The sequence below is a fragment of the Pseudorca crassidens genome, chromosome 7 (assembly GCF_039906515.1).
Source record: "Pseudorca crassidens isolate mPseCra1 chromosome 7, mPseCra1.hap1, whole genome shotgun sequence".
Taxonomy (NCBI): Eukaryota; Metazoa; Chordata; class Mammalia; order Artiodactyla; family Delphinidae; genus Pseudorca; species Pseudorca crassidens.
In genome coordinates, this window is record NC_090302.1 from 80,657,208 (window position 1) to 80,680,312 (window position 23,105).

At 44.0% G+C, this 23,105-nt stretch overlaps 1 protein-coding gene across 1 annotated transcript in view; it reads right to left on the bottom strand.

The window, feature by feature from the left end:
* The window catches only part of DCAF12 (DDB1 and CUL4 associated factor 12), a 41,483-nt gene extending 30,036 nt beyond the window's left edge, over positions 1–11,447 (bottom strand). Inside the window, exons 1-2 of the mRNA XM_067744617.1 lie at positions 10,869–11,447; positions 9,528–9,782 (exon numbers count right to left, since the gene is read on the bottom strand). Coding sequence (XP_067600718.1) covers positions 9,528–9,782; positions 10,869–10,946 — 333 coding nt within the window. The 5' untranslated portion in view covers positions 10,947–11,447. The remainder of the gene's footprint in view (positions 1–9,527; positions 9,783–10,868) is intronic.
* Positions 11,448–23,105: the final 11,658 nt, after the last annotated feature.

Genomic DNA, 23,105 nt, shown 5'->3' on the forward strand with positions numbered 1-23,105 from the left:
AAAGAAGAAGAAGCAGCCAAATGTTGCAGTCCAACCATAATCCTGGATTGAACCCGGTTGCCAATTCTGGGTCAGTTTCTCCCTTTTATCTCTACACCAGGAAATATATGAAGAATCCTGCTTAAGGTCAAGCTAAAAAGCAATACTCCTAGATACCACCAGGAAAAACTCTCATTCATCTTGAACCCGACCCGGGCACTGCTCCCATTCCAACAGAAAAAACGTCCATGTGTGAGCTTGAGAAGACCTTTTTCTCTGACTGTAATGTCTATCAAGGATCCAGCTAGAAAAAAAAGCCTGGAGTGCAAGAGTCACTATGTTACTCCTATGTTCATTCTCCAACGTCCCAAGCTTCCAACAGACTATACCTGAAATAAAGGGCTCAGATCACTTAAGAGAAAAACTGCCCGCCTCAAGCTCTGAGGTGGTTGTCAACTGAGGGCACAATGTTTGAAAATGCATGCATGTGTGCCTGCGTGTACACATGCATGTGCCTGATTGTCACAATAACTGAGGGTGCAGGGTAGAGGGGGACTGCTGGCATCTATGGAGCAGAAGCCAAGAATGTGAAATCTCCAGCAATACGAGGTAAAGTCCCAGAGAAGGAAGAAACCACCAAAACACCATCAATATTCTTGTTGAGAAAAGCTGCCCTAAAATTCTTGAATCCTTCCATAGGACTGCTGTTCAGGCCCTAACCCTTTTTTTTTTTTTTTTTTTTGCGGTACGCGGGCCTCTCACTGCCGTGGCCTCTCCCGTTGCAGAGCACAGGCTCCGGACGCGCAGGCTCAGCGGCCATGGCTCCGCGGCATGTGGGATCTTCCCGGATCGGGGCACGAACCTGTGTCCCCTGCATCGGCAGGCGGACTCTCAACCACTGCGCCACCTGGGAAGCACGGCCCTAACCCTTTTTATTAATTTTTAAATTTTTATTGAAGTATATAGCTAATTTACAATATTATATTCATTTCAGGTGTACAACATAATGATTCAAAATTTTTATGGCTTATACTCCATTTAAAGTTGTTATAAAATATTGGCTATATTCCCTGTGTCGTACAATATATCCTTGTAGCTTATTTATTTATTTTTTATTATTTTTTTTTTTTTGCAGTACGCGGGCCTCTCACTGCTGTGGCCTCTCCCGTTGCGGAGCACAGGCTCCGGACGCGCAGGCCCAGCCGCTCCGCGGCATGTGGGATCCTCCCGGACCGGGGCACGAACCCGTGTTCCCTGCATCGGCAGGCAGACTCTCAACCACTGCGCCACCAGGGAAGCCCCGCTTATTTATTTTATACATAGTAGTTGGTATCTCTTAATCCCCAACCTCTATCTTACCCCTCCCCCCCTTCCCTCTCCCCACTGGAAACCACTAGTTTATTCTTTATATCTGTGAGTCAGTTTCTGTTTTGTATATACATTCATTTTATTTTTTAGATTCCACATATAAGTGATAACATACAGTATTTGTTTTTCTCTAACTTATTACACTAAGCATAATACCCTCCAGGTCCACCCATGTTGTCGCAAATGGCAAAATTTCATTTTTTATAGTTGAGGAGTATTCCATTGTTGTGTGCAAGTGTATGTATATATATATATGTATGTGTGTGTGTCTGTGTGTGTGTGTGTATATCTCACATCTTATCTGTTCATCTGTTGTTAAGACATTTAGGTTGCGTCCATATCTTGGCAATTGTAAATAATGCTGCTATGCATTAGGGTGCACGTTACCTTTTTGAATTAAGAGTTTTTGCTTTCTTTTTCTTTGGCTATATACCCAGGAGTGGAACTGCTGGATCATATAGTAGTTTTACTTTTAGTTTTTTGAGGAACCTCCATGCTGTTTTCCATAGTGGCTGCACCAATTTACATTCCCACCAACAGCATACAAGGGGTCTCTTTTCTCCACATCCTCACCAACATTTGTTGTTTGTGGTCTTTTTGATAAAGGCCATTCTCACAAGTGTGAAGTGATACCTCACTGTGGTTTTGATTTGCACTTCTCTGATGACTAGGGATATTGAGCATTTTTTCACATGCCTGTTGGTCATGTGTATGTCTTCTTTGAAAAAATGTCTATTCAGGCCTTCTGCCCAATTTTTTTTTAATAAATAAATTTATTTATTTATTTTATTTATTTTGTTTTGGGCTGCGCTGGATCTTCATTGCTGTGCGCAGGCTTTCTCTAGTTGTGGCGACCGGGGGCTACTCTTCATTGCAGTGCGTGGGCTTCTCATTGTGGTGGCTTCTCTTGTTGTGGAGCACGAGCTCCAGGTGTGCAGGCTTCACACTAGTTGTGGCTTGCGGGCTCTGGAGTGCAGGCTCAGTAGTTGTGGTGCATGGGCTTAGCTACTCTGCGGCATGTGGGATCTTCCCCGACCAGGGCTTGAACCCGTGTCCCCTGCATTGGCTGGCGGATTCTTAACCACTGCGCCACCAGAGAAGTCCCCGGCCCATTTTTTTTTTTTTTTTTTTGGTGGTACGCGGGCCTCTCACTGTCGTGGCTTCTCCCGTTGCGGAGCACAGGCTCCGGACGTGCAGGCTCAGCGGCCATGGCTCACGGGCTCAGCTGCTCCACGGCATGTGGGATCTTCCCGGACCGCGGCACGAACCCGTGTCCCCTGCATCGGCAGGCGGACTCTCAACCACTGCACCACCAGGGAAGCCCCTGCCCAATTTTTAATCAGGTTGTTTGTTCTTCTGATATTGAGTTGTATAAACTGTTTACATATTGGGGGTATTAACCCCTTATTGTTTATATCACTTGCAAATATTTTCTCATTCAGTATGTTGTCTTCTCATTTTGTGGATGCTTTCCTTTGCTGTGCAAAAGCTTTTAATTGGGTCCCATTTGCTTATTATGCTTTTTTTCTTTTCCCTTAGGAGATATACCCAAAAAATACTGCTATGATTTATGTCAGAGTTTTCTGCCTATATTTTCTTCTAGGTGTTTTACGGTTTCCAGTCTTAAACTTAGGACTTTAATCCATTTTGAGTTTATTTTTGTATATGGTATGAGAAAATGTTCTAATGTCACTCTTTTACAAGTAGCTGTCCAGTTTTCCCAGCACCAATTTTCATTGAAGAGACTGTCTTTTGTCCATTGTATATTCTTGTCTCTCTTGCTATAGATTAACTGATCATAAGTACATGGGTCACACCCTAACATTCTTGACCATTAATTCCCTCACATACAGAGGGTGACTAAAGTCTGCAACACACTACATGAAACAGGATTCCTGGAGCCCATACCTGCGTTAATCCAAGCAAGACCTTCTCAAGATGAAGACAAGTCAGAAAAGGGCAGCCAACTCTAGCACCATCACATATAAGAGGCATAAACTTATTCCTACTGCTCCTCTTCCTAAAGCCTTATAACATCAATTAACCTGACATAGTACTTTAGACTTTTTGAAGCATTTACACAATGATTTTCAATCTACAAACACTTCTGCACATGTGCCCAGCAGAATGAACTTGCCAATATAGCAATTCTATCACTTCCACATCTAAAATCTTCCTCTCAAAAGAGTCAAATATTCTCAAAATAAGATAAAAACTAATTCTGGGATAACTGTGAACATTTCTTACTAGACAAAGAATAACCATATGCCATTTAAAAAACTAAAACCTAATTAGCAGGTTAATATCCTAACTACAAAATATAGAAGGATCATACAGATAAGAATGCTGTTGACAAAGGATTAATCTCTAAAATATATAAACAGCTTATGCAGCTCAATATTAAAAAAACAAACAACCCTGTCAAAAAATGGGCAGAGGGCTTCCCTGGTGGCACAGGAGTTAAGAATCTGCCTGCCAATACAGGGGACATGGGTTTCAGACCTGGTCCGGGAAGATCCCACATGCCGTGGAGCAACTAAGCCCATGCACCACAACTACTGAGCCTGCACTCTATAGAGCCCTCAAGCCACAACTACTGAAGCCCGAGTGCCTTGAGCCTGTGCTCCACAAGAGAAGCCACCACAACGAGAAGCCCGCACACCACAATGAAGAGTAGCCCCTGCTCGCCGCAACTAGAGAAAGTCGGAGCACAGCAACGGAGACCCAACACAGCCAAAAATAAAAATAAATAAATAAAATAAATTTATATTAAAAAAAAGGGCAGAAGACCTAAATAGACATTTCTCCAAAGAAGACATACAGCTGGCCAACAAATACATGAAAAGCTGCTCGACATCACTAATTATTAGAGAAATGCAAATCAAAACTACAATGAGGTATCACCTCACACCTGTTAGAATGGGCATCATCAGAAAATCTACAAACAACAAAAGCTGGAGAGGGTGTGGAGAAAAGGGAACCCTCTTGCACTGTTGGTGGGAATGTAAATTGATACAGCCACTATGGAGAACTGTATGGAGGTTCCTTAAAGAACTAAAAATAGAATTACCATATGACCCAGCAATCCCACCACTGGCCATATACCCAGAGAAAACCATAATAATTCAAAAAGACACATGCACCCACTATTGCATGCACACACACACATGCAATAATTCATTGCAGCACTATTTACGAGAGCCAGCTCATGGAAGCAACCTAAATGCCCATTGATGGACGAATGGATAAAGATGTGGTATATATATACAATGGAATATTACTCAGCCATAAAAAGGAACGAAATTGGGTCATTTGTAGAGACGTGGATGGACCTAGAGACTGTCATACAGAGTAAAGTAAGTCAGAAAGAGAAAAACAAATATGGTATATTAACGCATATATGTGGAACCTAGAAAAATGGTACAGGTGAACTGGTTTGCAAGGCAGAAATAGAGACACAGATGTAGAGAACAATCATGTGGACACCAAGGGGGGAAAGTGGGGTGGGGTGGGGTGGGGGGGATGTGCTGAGATGAGTTGGGAGATTGGGATTGACATGTATACACCAATATATATAAAGTAAAGAACTAATAAGAACCTGCTGTATAAAAAATAAAATAAAATTCAAGGGCTTCCCTGGTGGCGCAGTGGTTGAGAGTCTGCCTGCCGATGCAGGGGACATGGGTTCGTGCCCCGGTCCGGGAGGATCCCACATGCCGCGGAGCGGCTGGGCCCGTGAGCCATGGCCGCTGGGCCTGCGCATCCGGAGCCTGTGCTCCGCAGCGGGAGGGGCCGCAACAGTGAGAGGCCCGTGTACTGCTAAGACAGAAAAAAAATAAAATAAAATAAAATTCAAAAAAAAAAAGAAGAATGCTGTTAACCCGAGATGTACACTTGGCCAAACCCAAGGAATTCTGCAAGCATTTTAAAGCATTTTCTAAAGGGCTGTAACCCCATTGGAAAAATAAAATAGTAATACGAGGAGGAATGAATAAAAAATCCAGTCAGAAAAAAACTCCCACATTTTTCCTTTGTTTGTTTCCATGTGTCTCAAATTGAGTTTCATATTCTGCTTTTATGATTTCGGGAGTTTGAATATGTAAACTCAAGTTTATAATATTATAGCTATTTTCTCAACCCTGGTAACTACTATTCCACCCCACCCCCCAAATTAGGCTTCTCCAAGTGCTTCTTCCTCTCATCTGGCAGCAAATTGCAGCCCAAGCCTCATCTTGTCTGCTTCATTGTGATCCACCAAGCCTACCTGTGAAGTCAGCAGTATACCTCTGACCATTACTTTGGGAATTGGTGAGAAAGATAAAAGCAGCTCTGGCAACAGGAGTTAGCCTGGTACTATCACTTAGGCTTTGGGGTCTTGCTGAAAATAATTCCACAGGAGATTTTCCTGTGAAAATCCTATCCACTTAAGCCTTTCCCCAAATCACCCTTGCAAATCCTTTCTAACACTCTCTTACTGAGTGGCTTCATGGTTCCCTGCGGTGGAGGTTCACCCTAGCTGCAAGGAGCAATTTTATCTATTATAGGTGAGTGAGTCCTTGAAAGTCAAAATATGGGAAATAAGAGTTGTCTAAAATTAAAAACCTCCAACTCTGCACACGTTATCACTCTGCCTATCACCATCCTTCCCAAACCAACCCCTCTCAAAATATCCACTTTCTTGAATTGTTTTTGGTACTCTCCTGGTTTTCCTCTGACCTCCCTGCTCCCCCTGTAGCAGATCTTCCTGCACCATAAATGTAGGTGTTCTCCAAGGTTCTGTTCTTAACCCCCCTGTCAATATCAATGGTTCTTACCCATTTTTGGCTCACAATGTTCCCTCCGAAAATGTAATGAAATCTATGGACTGCTCCCCTACACCACCCTCCCACATCATGCTCAGAAAATATACATCTAATGATATTTTTGCAATTTTAGGGAAGGTTTATGGAACCCAAGAGTGACTTCTCTACCCTCTCTCCATGGTAATAGAACAATTTTAATAATCCCTTATACATATGTGAATCCTAAACCACTAACTTCAATCTTTACCCCCTCTCAAACTTCAACTGATTGAAAGCACAAAACTAAACATTTTCTCTTTAAATGTTTTTTTGTTTCAAACGTTTTTCTGGCAAGCTTCTCTTATTTAGCTTTTCTGTATGGCTCTGTACATAACCTGAGTTTGTAACACTAAACCGGGAAAATATACCTACCCATCCTGGTTCCCAAACCCACATTTCAATTAAGGTTATACTACCTCTCCTTCTTTAAATAATTTAGTAAAAATATGAGTGTTGTAATGTTGTTAATGATTAAAACATAGGCTGGGGAATTCCCTGGCAGTTCAGTGGTTAGGACTCCGAGCTTCCAATGCAGGGGGCATGGGTTCGATCCCCAGTCGGGGAACTAACATCCTGCAAGCTGTGTGGTGCGGCAAAAAAAAAAGCAAAAAACATAGGCTAGCAATCTTATTCCTGTGCTTATTAGGCCCAGGGAATTCAGAGAGGTTGAATGGACTGCCCCTAGTTTGAGTGTTAGCCCATAGCACAGGGAAATTTCCACCCCACCAATCAAGCTACAGAATAATTTACAAAACCTCTACTGCTTTTTTCACAGATGACCCACTGCCTCAGCAAATGTTTCTATACTATAGCCCCAAGTCAGTTAACTCGGAAATGGCCTAACTTTTTAGCATCTGTTAGTTAACGCTAACAGTTAAACGCTTAGTTAAACGCTCATGAATACCAACAGCAGCCAAGAGAAAAAGCACTTCTAACCCACAGATACATATTAAAAAGATTATTTTAGAATATAAACAGTTGTGGTATACCTTTCCTACTGAATACATTTAAATCATTTCACTGATGGTAAAATTTCAATACATCAAAACTTAATTTACTCTTGAGAATCCAACATGAACTCCTCCCTCCCCAAACTCTTCAGATATTATCCAAAGATAGTGCTAACTATTTAAGTAATTTTCCTTTTAAACTGAGGGAAGTCCCAGGGAGTGCCAAGAGCATTGGAAAAGGCTTTGGATTCATTATCACTACTACTATTTCTGAACAAGTAAGATACTGCTAACTTGAAATATTTCCCAAGATGTATACAGCTACCTTCTCAGCACTTGCATTTTACAGATGGGAAAACAAAGGCACAGATAAGAGAATCATTTGCCAAATATTACAAAGTTCAGAGAAGAACACTGTTCCTGATTCCCAATTTTGGTTCTGAAAGCTAAGCAAAGAAAAACACTAATTATAAAAAGAAAAGAAAGCAAGACTCTACTTAAATACTTTAAGTCATGAGGAAACAGGAAGACAGAAAGGCACGTATCAAGAGTAGGTTAAATTACTACTCAACATTATTCTCACCTTCAAAAGAGGGTAAATAAATTCAAGAAGCAGGAGATTATGATGATCAATTCAGTTTAAAATTCAGCAACATTTGCTGGGGCACAACACTATGATGGTTTGTATGGTTATGGGGTGTGAAATGAATTCCTCTAAATGGAAGACTCTTTCTAATCCAAGTGACAACGATGACAGTTCTCTTAAACCAAGACAGTTCTCTTAAACCTGAGAGACTAGGAAAAGGAAGTTTTGTAGGAGCTTGCCCACTATTTACTTTTGAAAGCCTTCTTTATAACAAGCAACCTTCAACAAAAGAGGAAATGAAAGCTTGGCCTCAACCACCATGGTATTATATCGTTCCTTAAAACTCATGTTTAAACCTTTGCCTATGTCCTTTATAAATAAATACTTCTCCTAGTACTTAAGACTTTCTTGATCTAGAGCCATCTTCTCTTTCAATTAATCCAAGATGTGTTTCTGTCCAGGGTAAATTCACCCAGCCATTATGACATTTCTTGTCTATTCACCCAGGGTGAGGTGAAAACAGAGCAGCTGGACCTACATCTGATCTTTTCTCACATGTTAATCAGAATCACTTTCCAGGGCTTCCCTGGTGGTGCAGTGGTTAAGAATCAGCCTGCCAATGCAGGGGACACGGGTTCAAGCCCTGGTCCGGGAAGATCCCACATGGCGCAGAGCAACTAATCCCGTGAGCCACAACTACTGAGCCCATGTGCCACAACTACTGAAGCCCGCGTGCCTACAGCCCGTGCTCCGCAACAAGAGAAGCCACCGCAATGAGAAGCCTGTGCACCACAATGAAAGAGTAGCCCCTGCTCGCCGCAACTAGAGAAAGCCTGCGCACAGCAACAAAGACCCAAAGCAGCCAAAAATAAATAAATAAATAAATTTATTTAAAAAAAAAAAAAAAGAATCACTTCCCACCTGTAGGCCCTGTTTTTTCTCACTTGCCATTCCTCTGACATCATGCTATTTGTGCTCTTCTGTTCTAATCATATCCACAATATCCAATCATGGATTGATATTTTATCCATGCCTTTAATTGTTCTGGTTAAATTTACTGATAAAATTTCCCCTTCATTCACTTATAACTATCTTCTAAGTCATTCTACGTAAAAATACTCTCCTACTCATGTCATATTCAATTTTTCTTGCTACTGAATTCTTTTCAGAAGGCTACTTTGCAAAGACCAAACATTTATTGGGTTGGCCAAAACGTTTGTTCAGGGCTTTCATAAAATCTTATGGAAAAACCCGAATGAACGTTTTGGCCAACCTAATACATCCTGAAATATACCACCGAACATACTTCCCTGCCCTTTCTTATAGGAAATACATCTTTAGATTCTATCCCCTAAAAAGAAAGTGTTTGTCTTATTCCTATCTTTAGCCAAGTACGAGTTTAAATACTTCTACATATGCCTTTAGCCTAGCAGACAACACCTAGGTTTTCACTATCCTGTATCCTGAATGATGCCCAGACCATCATTCTTTCCTCTGAGGCCTCTGACTTAAAAGACAACATAAAAACGGGGGGAAAAAAATCAAGAAGCAGTGGCATATCCATATGGCAAGAGGCCTAAAGAAACAGACTCCTCTGAAGATTTACCAGAAAAGAAATGTGGAAGTGGGAAAAGGAATAGAAAAGGGAAGAAGTCATGAACAGATAGGAGGGAATGGAATGGAGAATAAGGCAATCTCCTCCCCCAAAGAGCTAAAGGGGAAAACCAGCAGTGAGAGATTCTAGGACATGTGGAGCCATATATCCAGAACTAAGAGATAGTTCACATCCACCCAGAAACTTACCGTGTTGCATTTTGTGCCACACACCACTTGCCTATGATTCAGCCACTGAGATGCAAACACTTTATTAAGTGTCCCCAAGTGAAACTCTCTCTCCTTCAGGAGGCTGGGAAGTTGCTGTGCTGCATAACCATGCAACACTCGAGAGTAGTTGGTTTCATTCTGTAGCCTGACTTCTCGGTTCTTCAGGTAGTACACTAAGGATCTCTTCACTGGGGGGAGTCTTTTCCTTTTGTGAAGTGAGTGATCCCAGCCAAACTGTGGAAAGCAAAATTAGAAATCACTGCTTTGGCTACCTTTGTCAGAATAAGGGATCCTACTGTATTAGAGAAATCACTAAGAACTCAACCTGCAGGATTTACATACAACAGAAATACAAATACAATGGAACAGGAAAGTCAAGCTAGAAGTCCAGTTTAACTCTTCCAACATTGAAAAGATGCTGCTCATAGTGATACCTATGGAAAACAAGGGCTGAAAAGGAAAGGAATGTAAGCAGAAAAGAGTATGAAAGGTTTACTAAGGCCTTTTATAATTGAAGGAATCAGGTACCTTAAAGCTATCCTTGATAGAGAAGGGAGTGAAGGGCCGAGAAATTAACATACAGACCTCGGCTGCATCTCTAACGGACCCCCTTCTCCCTCTCAGCCTGTACTCCCCGCGAAGCATGGACGGTGCAACCCAAGGAGCCCAACTGGGGTCCCAGGTCTTTCAGGGATGCCCTATCAGTGGCCGCCTTCCTGTCACCAGGTCTGCGCTCCAAGCAGTTACAGCATTCCAAAAATCAAACACCAACGGGGTGGGAGGCACGGGAAATCTGAGTCTGAAGGGACCCAGAGAGCAGGACAGGAGTGATACCTGGAACCTGCTGTTTCATCTAGGGGTCCAAGTGCCAAAAGGCCCAGCTCAGAGCTTGGGTATTCAAAGGGAGGCTCATTCCTATACGAGAGACGCAATCATTTCCCCTTCCCCGGGCCACAGGAAGGCGGACTTCACGGTCTCTCCCGGTATTTTACGGGAGGTTTTGTTCCCGATTCTCCTCGACTTCGGTTTCCCTTCCTCAGAAACCCAGTTTGTTTTCTCCTCAAGCCCCGTTCCCGGCTGCAGGCCTCCCCGGAATATGTCTCGTTTTCACGTTCCCTTTTAGTTCCTCACCCCTGCTGCCTATCTGCTTTTCAGTGAACTCCTGCTGGCCCAGCCCGGATCCTATTGACCACAGCTCCGCTCTTCACCCGCCCCCCGTCCCCCCAAGACCTTGGACCTCGTTCCGGTTCCCTGATTTGCGAACCCTATCCTCTGGGTGCCTCGGCCTTATCACCCGGGTCCCGGCCTCTCAGCCCTCACCTGTGGGCCCTGAGCGTCGCTCCCAGCTCCCGGCGAGGCGGGCGCTTTCCGCTTCCTGCTAACTGCTTTCCGGGCCATAGTGGGCAGCGCCGCCGCGGCCCCGCAGCCACATGGGGCGGGGGAAGCGAGCGGGAGCAAGGCGGCAGGTCATATACTGGGCCCCGGGGCCGCGCACCGTAGTGCGCCCGGTCCAGAAAATGGCCCGGACCCCGGGCGGCAGTAGAAAAACAGGGAGGCAGGGAGGGAGGGAGGACCGGGGCCGGGAAAGGGAAGGGGAAGGGGAAGGGGAGACAGGAACCCAAAGCTTTCCGACGACCAAGTCTGGAAAGGACGGCGAGCGGCTGGAACCAAAACACCCTCTCCCTTTCGCCCGCGCTCCGTCATCCTCGCGCAGCCGCACTTCGTAGCGCGTCGCCACGGAGATGCAGTGCGGACAGAAGGATTGGGTTTAGGGCTCGCTGTAGAGTTCCCGGCAGTTGCTCAGCGGCCTCCAGCCCTTTTTCAAGGGCCATTTGACTGCCGCTGGAGGTGGGCGACCTGGGGGCAAAGGAATCTGGGTTCTGGCCCCCGACCTCGGAGCCCCACCCTCCCATCCGCAGGCACCCGGAAGTGAGGGCGATTACCCTCGCTCGGGGAAGGAATCCCTCCCAACACGCCTTTACCCCACAGTCACCGCTGGTTATCTCAAACAAGCGCTGCACGTTTCCCCAAACCTATGAAGCCGAGCCCTGGCGCCAAGGGCTGCACACTGTGGAGAGGAGGCATTAACTTCCTTTTCCCAACCCGCAAGGTGGTGTCCGACTCGAAATCCACGCTGGGCACAGTCAGCCCAGGTCCCCCCAACACCAGACCCAGGGCCTCAGGCCACCCTCTCCCCACTCCTGGGGAGCTCTCAGGCTTCATTTTCCACTCAGTCTTCTCCCTCTGCTGGCCTCCTCCCCGCCCCGCCTGACCCTCTGTGTTGCCCTAATCGCAGCAGCCTCTCAGTTACCTCTTCCTTAGCTGCAGCGTGGTACCTCGCCTCCCTTTAGAGTCCCGTGACCTGCCGGCCACACAGTCTTTTGTGCTCTATGAAATAGGCCTCCCTCCGTAATTTATGTTTCTTACGTCTTCCATGCAGTCCTAAGGTGAGGACTAGAACAGGGGACTGCTACTGCCTGCCTCTTCCTTGGGGCCCAGGTTACGTCTCCATAGGGCAGATTGGGTGAAATTCTGAACCACAAAGAGAGGAGCCTTTAACTTGTCAGTCCAGTTAGGACAGTCATTGGTCACCAGACAAGGGGGCTTCTTCAGGATCACCCTTGCCTCCATTTTCAGAAGATTCTGTACGGATTTGTGTGCCAGCTCCCACCTTTCCTCAGGCAAAGAAATCCTTTGAGGAAGCAGGAAGCTCTTCCTTGGGGCTGATGGCCCTCAGGCTGTAGTGCCCAGTTACCCGATGATCCCTTCAGGCTTCAAGCCTCATACCTCCAGGGAGCTCTGTTGGCCCATCTGAAGTTCTGCCTACGAGGAGATTTGGATTTGTTTTCCAATCGGAACCAAAGACCAGATTGAGACAGTGTCCTCCGCCATCCCAAGTCAGCACTGCCACTAACCCCTAATGCCACCTTGGGAAAGGCAGCTCCGTCTTACTTGGTCAGACCTATCCCTTCAGAAACATACACGCAGTGAGTGGGTCAGTAGTGGGTCAGCTTCCTTTTTATAGCCTGTTGTTCCAATTCTGTCTTGCCTCACAATGCCCTGGATGACCTAGGACAAGAATCTGGAATTCCTTTGAGAATCTCTAGGTTTTTGTTGGGCTGTGCTTGGATCTTGGTCTCCTCTGCCAGTGTCACAGGCTGTAGGTTCATCCTCGAGGTTGGTGCACTTCCTTTTGACATCCCAGGAACTATCCCCTAATGCACCTTCCAGCAGAGCTCACCATTTCTGTGGAAATAAAATAGAATGAAGATTTATTTGAAAGTTAACAATTGTTTTTAAAAGACTGATAATATGAACTATTGGTGAGGAGGTAGGATGACTAGAACTCTTATATATTGCTAGTGGGTTTGTAAATTGGTACAAACAATTTGGAAGAAATCTATGGCAGTACCTACCAAAGCTAAACACGTGTACCTTGTGATGGAGCGGTTCTACTTCTGGTTGTAAACCCAACAGAAATGAGTGTTTATGTCCACCAAAAGGCATTTACAAGAATATTCATAGCAACTTTATTCATAATAGCCCTAAACTGGAAATAGTTCAAATGTCAATCAATGGTAAAAAAGATAAACTGGGGTTCCCATGACCTCTTCAGGTGCGATAATTTGCTGTAATTGGTCATTGAACTCAGGAAAATAAATACTATTACTGGTTTATTAAAAAGGATTTAAAAAAGGATGCAAATAAACAGCCAGATGAAGAGGTACATAGGGTGAGGTCTGGAAGGGTCCTGAGCATGGGAACTTCTGTCCCCATGGAGTTTGGGGTGTGCTACTGTCATGGCACGTGGATATGTCCACCAACTTGGAAACTTTTCAAACCCTATAGTTTAGGGTTTATATGGAGGTTCCATTATATAGGCATGATTGATTAGATCATTAGCCATTATTAACTCAATCCCCTGTCCCTCTCCCCTTCCTGGTGGTTGAGAGGGTGGGGCTGAAAGTTCCAATGCTCTAATCACAAGGTTGGTTCCCCTGGCAAATAGCCCCCATCCTAAAGTTACCTAGGGGCCCATCTTGAGTCACCCCATTAACATAAACTCACGTATGGTTGAAAGGAACTTATTATGAATAATAAGAGCTGCTCCTCTAACCATTATCATTTGGGAAAAGAGTTTTAGGAGCTCTTGTGTCATGATCAAATGTATATATTTCTTATATCACAATATCACAGTCATAGAAGTCAGAATAGTCATTATTCTTGGTGGTTACTGTAAGGCCAACTGGCCCGAGGCAGGGGAACACAATCAGATTCACAGGTTGCATCAGACCGAATTCTCCGGACCACCCAGTTCCAGGAACTGACCTGGGGACTTTGAGCCCAGCCCAGACTTCCCGCCTTTCGAGGGGCGGGACTGACGGTCCCCCAGGATACCCGAAAAGACCACCAAATAAGGAATACCCTGCGCCCTCCCAGATTCACCACACCCCTTTCCCTTCTTCCCCTATAAAATCTTGCCCAACCCTCGCCCGGGTGCGACTTCTCTGGCCCCTTTCTCTCCGACCAGTGAGCCTCGCCCGGGAGCGCTCCCTAATAAAGCTCACTTGAAGCTTTCCTCTGTTTCGCGGTGCCGTTTGTTAAGATCCGACCTTACAGTTACTAGCTGGGAAGAGAACCCAAGGAGGCTTCTGGTGTGCTGGAAATTTCTATATCTTGACCTTGGTGGTGATTATACTAGTGTATACATATGTAAAATTTCATCAAGTTGTACATTTAAAATTTGTGCAGTTTATGTAAGTATACCTCAATATAAAGAAATAAACATTCTATGGGAATTCCCTGGTGGTTTGGTGGTTAGGACTCTGTGCTTCCACTGTAGGGCGCACAGGTTCGATCCCTAGTCGGGAAACTAAGATCCTGCATGCTGCACGGAACGGCCAAAAAAAAAAAAAAAAGAAACAAACAAACATTCTAGGGGCTTCCCTGGTGGCACAGTGGTTAGGAATCCGCCTGCCAATGCAAGGGACACAGGTTCGATCCTTGGTCTGGGAAGATCCCACATGCCGTGGAGCAACTAAGCCCGTGCACCACAACTACTGAGCCTGCGCTCTAGAGCCTGCAAGCCACAACTACTGAAGTCCGCGCACCTAGAGTCGGTGCTCCGCAACAATAGACGCCCCCGCAATTAGGAGCCTGCTCACTGCAACTAGAGAAAGCCCGCTCGCAGCAATGAAGACCCAACGCAGCCAAAAATAAAATAAATTTTAAAAATAAATTAATTAAAAAAATTAAACATTCTAAATTCTTTCACCTGGGTTCCTCCTCTGTACTTTATAAGAGACAATCAGGCTAGGAAGAGGAAAAATTTTAAAACCATACTGTAGGCTGAAATGAACCTGAGAGGACATTGAATTCATCACTTTGTCCTCAGCTCTATAAACAAAACAAAAATACTCTCCAGACATATGAAAACCTGGGAATCACCTTTATCTCTCCCATTCCTTTTTTAAAAAAATTTTTATTATTGTTATTTTAAAATTTATTTATTTTATTTATTTATTTTTGGCTCTTTTGGGTCTTCGTTGCTGTGCACGGGCTTTCTCTAGTTGAGGCGAGCGGGGGCTACTTTTCATCGTGGTGCACAGGCTTCTCATTACGGTAACTTCTCTTGTTGAGGAGCAGGGGCTCTAGGCACAAAGGCTTCAGTAGCTGTGGCTTGCGGTCTCTAGAGCGCAGGCTCAGTAGTTGTGGCGCACGGGCTTAGTTGCTCCATGGCATGTGGGATCTTCCCAGACCAGGCCTCAAACCCGTGTCCTCTGCATTGGCAGGCGGATTCCTAACCACTGCGCCACCAGGGAAGTCCTCTCCCAATTCTTGTACCTTCTTCTCTCACACACTCACACATCTATTCCATCACCAAGTCCTAATTATTTTACCTTATTAGTATCTTGAGTCAATTCACATCTCTCCATTACCCTAGTCCAAGTCTGTCACCTATTGGTCCCACCATTTGTGAAAGTCTCCTAGAATAGCTACCAGCATCCACTCTGACCTCTTTTGTTATTCTGTTCTGCATTCTACAGATACTTATCTTTTTTAATGCAAATTTGAACAAGTCATCCGCATTCTCACCTCCAGGTTAACTTTCTTCATTTCTCACCTCCAGGTTAACTTTCTCACCTCCAGGTTAACTTTCTTCAATGTCTTTCTCTTGCTCTGTGGATAAAGATAAAATCCTTAATCTGGCCTATAAGACCCTGCATGACCTGGTTCCTAACTTGACTCCAGCCACATCTCATACCATAGTCTTTTGCTTTTAGAAAATAAACACTCAAGTACTTAGGGGTTTCTAACTTTCCAACACTCTAGTGATATTTCCAACTTACTCTCAAGAGGTTCGGAAAAGAGAAGCAGGTTTGCTAATTTAGTAATCATTTCTTAGGCCCTTCTGTGTGATGGGTGTGGTGGATGGCAGAGATCTGACTTGGACTTCATCCCTGTCCTCCAGGAACTCATAGACTAGTAGAGGAATCCATCTACCTAAAATGCCAGACAGTCTAAGGGCCGTATGATGTGTGAAATGGGACCATGGGAGCTCAACGGAGGGAGAGGAACAGGAATGGCTTCTTAAAATGGGTCATATAAGCTAATTCTTGAAGGCTGTAGAGTGTTTCAAGGGAGACAGATGGGTAGAAGCTGGCTTTGTTTGGAGGGGTGAAAGACAGTGACTGCTAATTGTTCCCCAATACCCCCATCTTTCAGTTAGTAATGAATTCTCCCTAAGTTTAGCTGGGTGCTTGGCAGTCAGTTATAATACATTTTTAACCTCTCTTACAGCTGGCTATGACAATGTGACTACATTCTGGCCAAAAGGGAAGTGAGCCAAAGCGATGCTGGCAACCCCCAGGTCACACATTTAACAGGAAGCTGCATGCCTTTCTCATCCTCTCTTTGGGATATAATAATGGTGAATCAACATTGACCCTGTGGATGAGTGTATTACCATGGGTGGAGTAGCAAGATGGCTAGAACTGAGTCCCAGGATGACCTTGGGGAACAGTGCTTCTGATCAGCCCTGCACAGTCTACTAGTTCAGAGTTTTACCTGGGAGAGAAACAGAACTTCTACCTTGATTAAGCCATGGATATTTTTGTCTCCGTCTAGTCAATATCCTAACTAATAAAAGCAGGAAGAAGAGAAGAAAGGCAATGAGGATATGGAACATACTTAGAAAGACAAACTCTCACTTTTTCCTTTCTTCTTTCTTTTTTTTCCTTCCCTTCCCCTCTTCTAATCTATCCTTTGTTTCCTACAGTTATACATAAATGTATATACACACACAAACACACATATACACACACATTTGCTCTTCCATATCCCCTTGGTTCCAGATTTTTAGCTCTAGACATATCAACAGATTCACATCTTCTATGTTCTTCCTGCTTAATCTAGCCACCAGTGAAACAGCTCTAAGTATGGAAACAATTTCCTTCCTCAGAGGCTCCCCACAGAGCACAGTGAGGCAGTAGGCATCTGGACAAGCAGTGGACAGGACGTCTTCTTGATCACAGTGGGCAGAGGGTATTGCTTTCTTTGTACAAATCGATTTGTAGGGAATAGAGGAACTGTATTTTTCCTGGGAAGCTTTCTCTTTTACCATAAAAGGGTGTTTTGAGGAAGTCTTCAATGTGGGAATCACAAAAGCCTTATGTTCCTCTTTTCCAATCAAAATGTCTAACTTCTCTATGTTACTTTACAGAGTATTGTAAGTATTGTTTTGGTCTTCTCAGTATCCATGCTTTTGGTAACAGAATCCTGTTTTTACTTTCAGTTTCAGGTCATGGGGTTTGGCCTGGGGCTGACCCAGTCATTTGACCCTAGGATTGCATACGTAATCCAGTTCTGGTCAAAGCTGGAGGTATTGGGAAAAAGACTTTCATAATGCTGGGGTTACTACACTAGAAGAGTATAAGGCTGGAGCTGCTGGGATCAGTTTGCCATGGGGGGAGCCTAACTAAAAATAAAGTCAACACTGAGGAAAACAGAACCAAGGGATAAAAGCCAAGCCTGATGACTTTGTCTGGGAACCCGCTGCAGTTTAAGTAGAGTTTCTCTCACTTGCAACTAAACAAGTCTTGACAATCCACTGGGCATATCAAAAACATCTAAGTGACACTTTGACAGTTGTTATGCCTACCCATACGTTTCTTTTTAAAATATTGACTTATGTTCCATCCTATTCCAGAAAGTATTGTTGGTCCCTTCTAGTAAGAAGATCCCTCCTTTGTGTTCTGTCCATTTTGCTGTGTAGGAAAAGGATCACCAACTGGAATTTAAGGTTCTTATTCCCACCTCTACCACTTCCTAACAGTAAGACTCTGAACAAATTAAGGGAATACATCTGAACCTTGGTTTCCTTATTTGTCAAATTGATGTATGATTACATACATGTATTGACTTATACTGTGGATCACATAAGATCACATATATAAATTATAAAATGCTTTAAACATGTTAAGAATTATTATAAAGTGGACTTTCAGGATCTAGGGAATCCTTCTTCCTTTCCATAGCCTGATTGTGTTGTGAAATTTGGGGTAGAGTAGAAAGGCCTCATCATCCTCCAAAGATTCTGCTATTTACACTTTCCTTATGAGAGTGTCTATTTTCCCACATCCCAGCCAACACTCAGTATTATCAATTTTTAAAATATTTGCTAGTCTGAAAAAAGCAGCTAATTGCTACATTTTAGCCTTGTGAATGGTGCTTTCCAGGCAGCTGGAGATATTTTTAAAAATCTTCCAAACCAGCATCCTAAAATCTGCACAAAGAGCAGAGCAGCAACTGCTTTTCTCCTGCCCTAGTACCAGCTGACTGTTCAGCATGGCAGTTAGATAAAATAGTTGGCCAGAGGCTTTTACAGGCTGTTGTGGCAGCAGAAAAGGACACCTTCACTTCTGCCTCATTTGTTGTGTGAAGGAGCGAACACACACCCTCAGTGAACCTGCTCCATCATGGTCCAATGATCCACATCTCTTCAAATCCATTTCGGTCCATGCTTGGTAACTTCTGAAATCATTCAGTTCAACTTTGTTCTCCCAGGAGTAAGTATCTGGGATGAGGGACCTATTCATACATTTAAAATATAAAAGAATGATTAGGGGAAAAGATGGATAAAATAATATTCTATTCTATTTTATAACTCTTTATGCTTTTCAAAACACTATCACAGCACTATTCTGATTAAGCCTTTCAAAAACCCTGAGAAATAGACAGTATCATCTCCATTCTACCAAGGAGGAATTTGAGGCCCAGAGAGGTAAGGCAAGTTGCAGAAGCAACACAGTGAATTATGGCAGAGGCAGGGCTAAAACCATATCAACTCTCACCCAATCCAACAGTCTTTCCCCTATATCACACCGTTAAGGACACTGTTCACCTTCTGTAGTGGTGAGATAATACTCACAAAGCCCCATCACAGTCTAGGAAGTTCATTCTAGGAACAGGTAGCTCTGTTAAGGGCATCTGTCCCTCTGGTTCTTTGTAAAGCCCTTTCTCCTTGGCCAGAGCCAAGAGGTACCTCTTACACTAGATCCTGTACACCTGTCACCATCAGTGTGTAGTCAGAGCTAGTGACAAAGGGTTCACTCATCCTTCACAACTAGTTAAGGATGGGGTCAAAATCAAGCAGTAATCACTATCCCAGGCTCCCAGGTCAAGTTGTAACATTACTGAGGATGTTGATAATGAAGTTTTTCTACTATTAATGGGAATTCAGCTGAAACAATCAGCAAGAACCTATAAGGGAGAAATTTCTGGCCTCAGCCAAGAGATTATATTTCAGCCAATTCTCCTAATTATATGAGCCGGATGGCAGAGGGTGGGGGCTAGAGGAAGAGACAAAGGATGAAACATGATTCAGGAAATTGTACAAGAGGAAGATGAGAAACCCTAGTGCTTCTGGGAAGGAATATCAAGATGTACCCCTTTGCCCAAGCGATTCAAAGAGCGTTTCACCCTCCTCCCTCTCTCCCTTCCTTCTTTCCTCCCTCCTTCCTTTCTTTTTCTTTTTTTTTTTTTTTTAGCAGTCTGGCTGTACAGGGATTAAAAAATGCTGGGGATTCAATTTCTCTAATTACTTGGAAGACCATCTGTGCCCTTCTTTGACACATAAGCCCCTGCTCTGGTGAAGGGACTGCCTGCTAATCTGGCCAGTCCTCTTCTCCAGACTTCCTTACTCCCCATTCCCTACCATCTGGCTATGGGATCACTTTTGTCAGAGAATAGGGCTGGGAGATGGAGCTCTAGGCAGAAATCCTTCCCATCCAGCTGTGCCCCAATACCCTGGGCATTGGCAAACATCAGGGGACCATTTGACATCCTCCCACTCTTGGCCACCAACCAATATCCAAGAGCTGCATCTGGGTGGAAACCGACTCTGGCTGAAGGAGTGTTTTTTTCCTCTCTCCATAGAGACTTCTGCACATTTATCTCCCTTTTGCAGACCTGACTTCAGTTGAAGCCTGAGTCATCAGGGTGAGCAAGGAAATATCTTTTCTGCACTCAAATGCAGTTTAATGACATTACAGCAGAATTCTAGTAACGATAGTATATTGATCTGGTTAAAATTGATTCTCTATAATGAAAAATCATGAGCAAAAATGAATTTTTCAGATTCCTATTTACCATTTAGAATGACACTGATTGTGGGCTGTTTGGGAAGAGGAGAAAGTTGGTTTAAATTATTGCTTTTTTTTTTTTTTTTTTTTTGCCATTGAGCAGCAAACTCCTTTCAACTTCATCTACTCCTCCCTACTCTCCCAAGAATATGGGAAAGAAAGAAAATAGAGCTAAAGATGAGGGCAAGAGGAGTAGAAAATGAAGTTTCCTCAAAGGGTGGCCCACTTTTCTCAACAAATTCTCTTTCTTGTAGCTCACTGTTCACTCTACCCAGACATTTCTCCGACTGATCTGCAGCCTACCTCCCCACACCCAGCCTTCCGGAGCCCCCTTCTTTACTTGAATAAACCAAGTCCCTTGGTTCAGAGCTTGGTTCAGGGCTGGTCCTGGCACAAAGTCCATTATGTGGGACCTTGCTTTTCCCTCTGTCTGGGTTTTACAGAAACTTCATACTGTTTCTTTTACAGAAACGTCATCCTGTTTCTGAGTGTGACGTGTCCAGGGAATCAGCTGTGAGCTCAAGAGGTTAGAGCCCTGGTCCAGGAAGATCCCACATGCCGTGTGGAGCCGGTTTTCGAGGAACCACCATACTGTTTTCCATCGTGGCTGTACGACTTTAATATTTGCATGGGGTTCAGGCAGATGAGGGTCAAGAGAACACACACCCACAAGGGCCAGGTCCATCAGCATGCCCGTGGCCACAGGAGCCTGTGGGCAGAGCTGGGCTTGGAGTAATAAAGTGATAAACTATGAAGACTGGCTCCTGTGTTATGGGAAGAACCCCTCCTCTTGCTCTCCTACTCCAGTTACCTCTGGTGGCCCCAGAGATCTGGAGCCTCTGAAATGCTGAATGTAATCAAAAGCAACCAAAACATCGCCACATTAAAGCCTTGCTTAGAAGTAAGCAAGGCTTTAGTAAGTCAAATAGTAAGCATTTGAAAAATGGCTAATATTATGTATTTCATTACACCATGCTTTATTTTTTCTTCATCTTCTAATCAATGACAGAAGAAACAAAGGAAATAGGAGGCCACTCACTTCCAAGAGAGCCCTGGATGCTCTGCAACCCTGTTAGCTAAGATATCCAAGCTACTCAGGACACCCAGAGCAAGTAATTACTTCTTTCTACTGATGGGAAAACTGAGAAGGAGTAGAAATTTAATCTTCTACCCAGTGGAATAGCATGCTGTAACAGAAAGAGCATGGGTTTTGAAAGTAAGGTTTTGACCTGAGTTCAAATGCTGTTTACGCTGCCTAATTTGTTCATGATGTTGGACAAATTCCATCACATCTTTGAGTCTTTCTGAGAGATATTAATACCTATCACACAGGGTTATTGTGAGGAGTAAACAAGATTATGTATTTGTATGCCAAGCACATCTAAGTAGTGGTGGAATCTATTGCTTTTGCCAATTCCAGTATTTACTTTCTCTTATTCTAGTAGCATATTTTGATTTTTCTTTGGAGAGCTCCCTTTCCCCCACTGCACACTCTAATGGTGGATCTGGCAGTCAAGGTGCCCTTCTGCCTAGGACAAGTGGGCTTATGACCCAACTTAGGCTAGCCAGACCCTTGATTCCTGTAATGTGAACCCTTTGCAGAGTGAAACAGAGATGAAAACTGGTTGGATTTGATTCTTCCCAGGTGTCATCTAGATCCTTGGAGCCACCTGGTTCTTGTCTTTTCTAAGGCCTGGTGGTCCAGCTGTTCTTTCAAGGTTGTGAGCACCCCGTGTCCTTCCAATGACTTCCTTTTTCTATATCATATTAGCCAGAGACAGTTTCTGTTACTAGCAACCTCGGAACCCTAATTGCTGCACAGATGTTAGGTAAATGTTAGTTCTCTCTTATCTGCTTACCTCCTCCCAGCAATCCTCCATACTCTCATGTCCTCCTCACATACAGAATATTCCAGTGTTTCAGGACAACCTAAACAGTGGACTTCTGTTGTACTTAGGCTGGAATTAGGTCTAGACCATTGATTCAGTTGATGTTACCAATCCATCAGCAATTCCTTTTTTTTTTTTTTTTTGCGATACGCGGGCCTCTCACTGTTGTGGCCTCTCCCATTGCGGAGCACAGGCTCCGGACGCACAGGCTCAGCGGCCGTGGCTCACGGGCCCAGCTGCTCCGCGGCATGTGGGATCCTCCCGGATCGGGGCACGAACCCGTGTCCCCTGCATTGGCAGGCGGACTCTCAACCACTGCGCCACCAGGGAAGCCCCATCAGCAATTCTTATCAGTTTTACATTTAAAATCTGCAGGATCTTATCACCTTCAACTCTTTACTACTTCACTAGCATAAGCTACCATCATCTCTTGCCAAGACTACTGTAATCATTTCCTAAGTGCTCTCCATGTTCTCATTCTTGCCCATTACGATCCATTCACCACCTGGAAGCCAATGTGATCTTTTAAAATTATAAGTTAGATCATGCCACATCCAGCTCTCAACTTTCCAATGATTTCCCATCATGTTTTGAATAGCACCAAAGTCTTTCCGTGACCTTACAAGACTCTGTATGATCTGGCTCCTGGCCACTTCTTCGATCTCATTCCCTTCCACTCTCATCCTTGCTTACTGCTCTTCACCAACACTGACCTTGTGCCCTTTGAGCATGCCAAGCTTGTTCTCGTCTTCGACCTTTGCACCTGCTGTTCCCTAGGTGTCCCCCTTCTCATGAATTTGCATGGTTCTCTGCTCTCTTCCTCGCACAGAGTGGATGCACAAAAGATGGATACTTGTCGAATTAATGAATGGATAGAGTTCTGATATATCAATAAAATGGAATACTCTGAAACTGTTGGAAAAGAATAAGGTAGAATGTGCTAATATGGAATGACCTCTAAGATATAATGTAAAGTAATAAAAAAGAAAGAAAAAATATACAGTACATTGTGTGTAATAGGCTTC